Source organism: Myotis davidii, unplaced genomic scaffold (assembly GCF_000327345.1).
Source record: "Myotis davidii unplaced genomic scaffold, ASM32734v1 scaffold500, whole genome shotgun sequence".
In the NCBI taxonomy this organism is placed as follows: domain Eukaryota; kingdom Metazoa; phylum Chordata; class Mammalia; order Chiroptera; family Vespertilionidae; genus Myotis; species Myotis davidii.
The window spans coordinates 406,400-413,002 of record NW_006293949.1 but is presented as its reverse complement, the minus strand read 5'-3'; the positions used below and the strand labels follow the sequence as shown (position 1 = coordinate 413,002).

Below are 6,603 nucleotides of genomic sequence, written 5' to 3'. Positions count from 1 at the left end.
CCGAGGTACTAGGGTGGCAATCTGCCAAGGGCTTGAGGACAACACTCCATTTACACAAAATGAAACAGATGACAACCACACTTTAGCTGAATACAGAGGCAGAGCCATAGGGTAATACAGGTCCAAACATGACAAGCTTCTTGCTGGGCTGGCTCCCCAGCCTTGCTTAGAGCATGTGTACTGTTCTTCATGGAAGTCCTGGGTTCAGCCTAGCCACCCCTGCTCAGCACTGATAACAAATAAACTTTATTCCTATCTTTCCCGAGCCTGGCAGCTGTTGTAAAACTTGAAACTATGCATAAGAATCACACTTGAAATTGTGTCCCCTATACACTTCCACTAAAACAGAAATACAAAAGCCACAATAATCCCAATAGCCAGCGGACATTCCTCTTTAGGGGCTGTAAGGTGGTGGCTTTTCAAAAGGCGGATAGTAGGGTGGAGAGTAACGGGGTGGTGCACTGGAGGACCACATGTAGCTGGGTGAAGGAGAGGCAGACTGGGGCTCATCAGAAAGTCCAGAGGGAGGCGAGGGTGGAAAGATACCAGAATGCTGTGTAATGAAAATAAAACAACATCAGTTTGGGCAGTGAGGTTGTAATTCCCCAAAGTCAGTTGTTATTTAAAAATGAAATGTAGACCAAGTTTGTTTCTGTTTGGAACAACAAAGAGCTAAAACCACAAAGTTAATGAGGGGCATGAAACTGGGCTGGTCTCACTTTCTCTTGGTCACTCAAGCTGTGAAGCTCATGCAGAGATATCTTGGACTCCTTCTACCTCTCTCATTGAACCTCTTTTCCATGTTTATAACTCAAGCCTTCAATACCTCTCTCTGAGCTATGGCAATAGCATCCCAACTAGTCTTCAAAAAGGTAGTTTGGGCCTTAAGAATATTTGATGTTAAGTCACTAATACATGGGGAAGTCTTTGCTACAAGAATATATCACAGATCCCATCTCATAAACAAAACAAAAACAGGTCAGAGAGGTTAAATGGCTTTCTTGGATCTGTAGTCTTTGTGTTTTTTTTATCCTCAACCATGGATATGTTTTATTGATTCTTAGAGAGAAAGGGAGAGAAACATTGATATGAGAGAAACATTGATCAGTTGCCTCCTGTATGCACCCTGACCAGGGATCAAACCCACAACTCAGGTATGTGCCCTGACTGGGAATTGAACCCGCAACCATTTGGTGTATGGGATGATGCTTCAACCAACTGAACCACCCGGCCAGGGCTGGACCTGGAGTCTTTAAGTCCAACTTCAATTTCATCTTAACTGTGGCCCACCCCTCAGGAACAGGGTAGGTGGGAGAGAAAAGAACAAAGGCATGAATAAGAGGGCGGAGTGTGGGTTAATGGGGGGGGGAGAAGGACACATTTGTAATACCTTAACCAATAAAGAATTTTTAAAAAAGAGGGTGGAGCAATATGTAAAGTTGCAGAGAGACTGAGGATTCCATTTTACTTTGTGTTGTCTAACTGGTGGTCTTTGAAAAGGGAGCAGATTTGGATTTAAGAAATACCAAATGAATTGGCATGTTCGGAGTCATTTGCCCCGTCTCCTTCCCTGGACCCTAATGATTTTTCTGCTCTAAAAGAGTTGGCCTGTTTTGTTCATTGCTGTATCCTCCAGGGTTCAGAACAGAGCTTGGCAAGTAGTAGGTACTCAATAAATATTGAATGAGTGACTATAACTTCAGGAGTATGTAAGATGAACTTGGCATGTTTATTTTTTTAAATGATACCTATTTTCAAAGAATGGTCACATCTCATGGGGATCGTTGCCTTGCTCCAATGGTAGAGCATGGCTGAGATCTGAAGGCTGGAGGAGGCTGGGGAGATGGCAAGAGGCAAGAGGTCAGTTTTAGGCTCTCCAGAAGAGCAAACATAATCTAACAAACAGGGCTGGAGAATGGTCTCAACTCTAGGAGGAGTTGGTATACTTTTTTTAAAAACCCACTTACACCAAAATTTCTTAAGAGTTCAAGTACTGTTTGGAGAGGTTGCACCCTTACTTTGTTCAGCTTGCCAGAGTCTGAGTAGATTATGTATTTTTTTCCAGGCCTAGAACAATCTAGAGTCAGCCTGAGACCAGCTGGCTGATTCTCCTCATTCCCAGTCCTGACCACTGCCCAGGTTTCTAGGCTTTACTTGAGACACTGAAATATCTGTCCCTTACCACCTAATGTTAGGGCTGAGAAGGAATTGTAGCTGCAATCTTCCCCCTTCCTCTCCCACCCCACCCATTATTTCATCTTGAATGAAGGATTGACAGGTTCATACAACCTGCAAAGCTGTTCAAGGCAAAACAACTTGAGGCAATGGATTCAAGCCAGATTCCTTTCTAAAATCTCAATTTTTTCTTCCCTCCAAGGGAATATGTATCAGTCTGGTGATTCCCTAGTTTTTTACTCTGTGCCCCAGAACTCTTTCTCCTTCTCTCCCTCCTTCCTCTTCTGCTGCTTTCTTGAACTGATAACACTGTCTTAACCGAAGAGGAGAGCAAAACCCCACCAGGAACCAGATCTCTGCTGGGGGTATGGAACTCTGTCCTTTGAATCGAGCTCTAGGATGGGTAGAGTCAGGAGGCCATTTTCATGTGTTCCCAGCCACAAAAGGGAGGGGCACATTTCCTACAGTGGAGCCAAAGGCAGTTCTGTCCTGAAAGGCATTAAAAGGCTTCTGTGGGCAGCAGCTGCTGTGGGTGGCAGTTGTACACTTTGATAATAAAAGGGGGTGGTACAACGGCCTTTGGTTTTCACTTCTGAGTTTCATGTTTGGGAAGTATTAGCAGGGGGAGAGGTGGAATGATTCTCACTTCCTTTGAGGCTGCTGGGAGTCTTAAGGATAAAATTGAAGGGCTCTTGGCAGAGCTACAGGGCTCATTGGCTGCAGTCCACACACCCTTGGGGTTTGAGTTGTTGGGGGTGGGGAGGAAAGGCCCACAGTACCAGTGCATAGTTTCCTAGCAACAGGCAGGCACCTTGGGAAAGATCTGGCTTTGTTGCAGCCGAGGAGCTGGCCTGGTGCATTTTGGTTCCTGCCTAAGAGTCGACTTTACTAATGGGACAGGCAACTCAGAAGAACAGAGCTTTGAATCCTTGCACACCACAAAGCATGAAAACCATCTAAAAAGCCTACTGCTAGGCCTACTCGGCTCAAACTACCCAAGCTGCTTCTTAGAGGCTGGGGTGCCTACAGGCTGATGGCACTAGAAGAGGACCACCACCCTTTCAGGACACACAGAGCTCTCTTGCATCTTTGCCTGCCCCCTCTCTGCAGGATGGCTAACCCATACTCTATAAGACCAACCTACATTTCTGTTACAGTGGGCTTCTCTCTTCAGAAGTACTGGAAGGCAGTAACTCAGAAAATAGCCCTGGCACTGATCAGGTGATAAAGGTTACCAGCAAGAGATGCTGTGTTCCCAGGGGAAAAGCCAGAGTCTCCTGGTCTTTGCATCCCCCCACCCCCCGTTTCTTCCCCAGAAAGAAAAGCCAGGGAAGATTGAGAGGAGAGTGGCTAAAAGGAAGAGGAAGAAAAGGAAGGGAGAGGTCAGAAACCTGAGAAAGGAGGAGAATAAAGGAAAACCTTGGCAGGAGGAGGGAAATAAAGAGAAAAAGTTGAGTGGCAGCAGCAGCAACACTTTCTAAGGCTCTTAGCAACCTGTGCTATACACCACCTCCCCCAGGAAAGCAGACCTTTCATTAAATGGGTCCAATTTATAAAGGGTCATTTTTTCACGGCTAAGATGAAATCTAGTGTGTACCCTCATGTAGTTAAATAAAGAGCATAAACAGAGGTGCTTACAGTTTTCATAGGCTTAGACTTTTGTTTTAAGCTAAACTTGGCAATTCACCAAATGGACAGGAAACAGATCAGTCCATGGTTAGAATAAAGCTGGGGGACTTGCCCAGCAGCTAGACCGGGAAGTATGGCTGGAATCCTTAAGTGGTTTACATAAAGTTACGCTGGGTTGACTTTCCCAGGAGAGGTAGAAACTGATGCTTTTGACCTGATAGACTTTAGACTACTTGGCTGGAGCTGAAGGACAGGTAATGGGGAAATGAGTGCAAGGGGCAAGAGAAGTGAGTATTGGGGTGATGAGCAGGGAGGCAAAGGTAGTCTGTTTATCTCCTTCCTGTCTTGGGGGATGGGGATTTCATTAGAACAGTGGTTCTCAACCTTCTGGCCCTTTAAATACAGTTCCTCATGTTGTGACCCCACTATAAAATTATTTTTGTTGCTACTTCATAACTGTAATGTTGCTACTGTTATGAATTGTAATGTAAATATCTGATATGCAGGATGGTCTTAGGTGACCCCCGTGAAAGGGTCGTTCGACCGCCAAAGGGGTCGCGACCCACAGGTTGAGAACCGATGCATTAGAAGCGAGAACACCTTGGAGCCCCATGTTTGAAAGAATCCTGTTTCTCCAAGCTCAGCTCTCACAGAATCCTCGGGGCCAGCTGACCAGAACCAAGTGCCTGCTCATGTCTGTCCACAAGAAATGTTTCCCAAGCTTCCTAATTTGACAGCTACCCAGTAAGGGCATGACTTTTAGGGGTTCAAACAAAACCCTATAAATCTCTTTCTTCTTCCTTCTATCAGCTTCAGGGTAAAAGGGAAGCAGAAGTCACCAGAATAGTCCTATTTGGAAATGAGCAGAAAGGAGAAGTCATCCAGAAGAAAGTCTAGAAAGGTCAGTTTTCCTGATATGATTTGGGCCCTTTTACAATCTGAGAAGAGCATAGGGAGCTCTGGCTTTTTTGGGGCGGGTAGATGAGGTCTGCGCTTCTGGTGGTTTTATTATAAGAGCTAGTGTACATTTTGTTGACTGCCTTTTTAAAAATTTTTAAAATTTATTAAGTGAGAGAGAGAGAGAGAGAGAGAGAGAGAGACTTGTGTTCCACTTATTTATGCATTCATTGGTTGATTCTCGTATGTGCTCTGACCTGGGATTGAACCCACAGCTTTGGCATATTGGGACGATGCTCTAACCAACTGAACTACCTGGTCAGGGCCTGACTGATTTCTATTTATCTGAGAACATAAGCAGATGTTCCCCCGTCCTTTTGGCTTTCTTGGGTAAAGACTGGTATTTCCTCCTATGAAACTATAGGGGAATGGAATTTAGTGAACACAAAAAAGCTCAACTCAAATACTAGATTAGAACAAAATACCATTTAAGTTCTAAAGGGAAGCAAATCATGTAACATACCCCTCATATCCCCATCAAACAACTATAAAGTCTCCAAAAGGAAAATACAAAAGACAATTTGAACCCAGGGAAAGAACTAGGAGAGGTATGTGTCCCAGTAGCCCCTGCAGTGTTGAGCAATTTAATAATGTAATAAGAGACCCTTTCTGAGTCTGATTAGGAAGCCCATAATTTAAACCAGTAGAAATATAAATATCTTAAAATTAACTGGGGGAAACATCTGTGCTGTGTTCAAATGTACAGCTTTTCCAAAGAACCTCAAGCCAAACTCTCAAGTCAGACCTGGATACAAACCCTTGCTTTTCCACTTAACATCTCTGTGGGGTAGTCACTTACTTTCTCCATGACTTAGTCATCTCATCTTAAAAATGACAATGACAAGGATATTTTCATCAAAGGACTAAGTAAGATGATATATATAAAAACACTTCTTAGCATAGTGCTTGATACATAGTAAGTGCTCAATGTATAGCAGCTGTTATTTAAAAGTAGAGGCCTCCTCAAATCCCTGGAGGCCCTGCTATGAGCCCATAGTGTAGGTCTGGGTGAGGTGGCTAGATTTGGATCCCTGCCCAGCCAGTGTTGCTCAGTGGATTAAGCATCATCCCATGGTCCAAGAGGTCTCCGGTTGGATTCCGTGTCAGGTCACATGCCTAGGTTGTGGGCACAATCCCCAGTAGGGGGCACGCAGGAGGCAGCCTATCAATATTCCTCTCTCATCAATGTTTCTATCTCTCTCTCCTCCCTCTCTATCTAAAAATCAATAAAAACATTTAATAAATTTGGGTCCCTTTGCTGGGTTAGGTATCCTGTTTTTGGGTTTCCATAGCACTCTTGGTAATAGTCTATTTACTTTTTTGTCCTCACTGCTGTCCCCTATCACTCCCTCAAGTCTAGAGACTGTCTCATTCATAATGCAGGGCCTATGCCTCAGTTTCTCTATCCTCAGCTCTTAGCACAGTGCCTAGAACATGGGAACACAATGTAAATATTAGCTGAACTGAAACCAATAGCTTGAGTCACCACTGGCATTGTCAATCTTGCCTTCATCCCTGGAGCAGTGTTTGAATGAGGAATGATAGAGAAAGAGATGTCTCCATATTCTAAGATAGCGCTTCCTATCTTATTTTTTTAATAAATCTTTATTGTTCAGATTATTAGTTGTTCCTCTTTTTTCCTTCCATAGCTCCCCTCCACCCGGTTCCCATCCCACCCCATGCCCTTACCCCCCCCACTGTCCTCGTCCATAGGTGTATGATTTTTGTCCAGTCTCTTCCCGCACCCCCCACACCCCGTTCCCCGAGAATTGTCATCCATTCCCTTTCTATGTCCCTGATTCTAGGTGCATCACCAGTTCATACTGTTAATCAGATTCTTTA

General features: G+C 44.3%; 1 protein-coding gene across 3 annotated transcripts in view; it reads right to left on the bottom strand.

Moving 5' to 3' along the window:
• TMEM255A (transmembrane protein 255A) overlaps nucleotides 1-6,603 on the bottom strand; it is a 63,694-nt gene continuing 57,091 nt past the window's right edge. For 2 of the 3 annotated variants that reach the window (XM_006767817.2, XM_006767818.2), the window contains one exon: nucleotides 7-553. In XM_006767817.2, the coding sequence (XP_006767880.1) occupies nucleotides 395-553 (159 nt within the window). In that variant the 3' untranslated portion in view covers nucleotides 7-394. Of the gene's footprint in view, nucleotides 554-6,603 lie in introns of all 3 variants that reach the window. The other variant, XM_006767816.2, reaches the window with a different exon arrangement.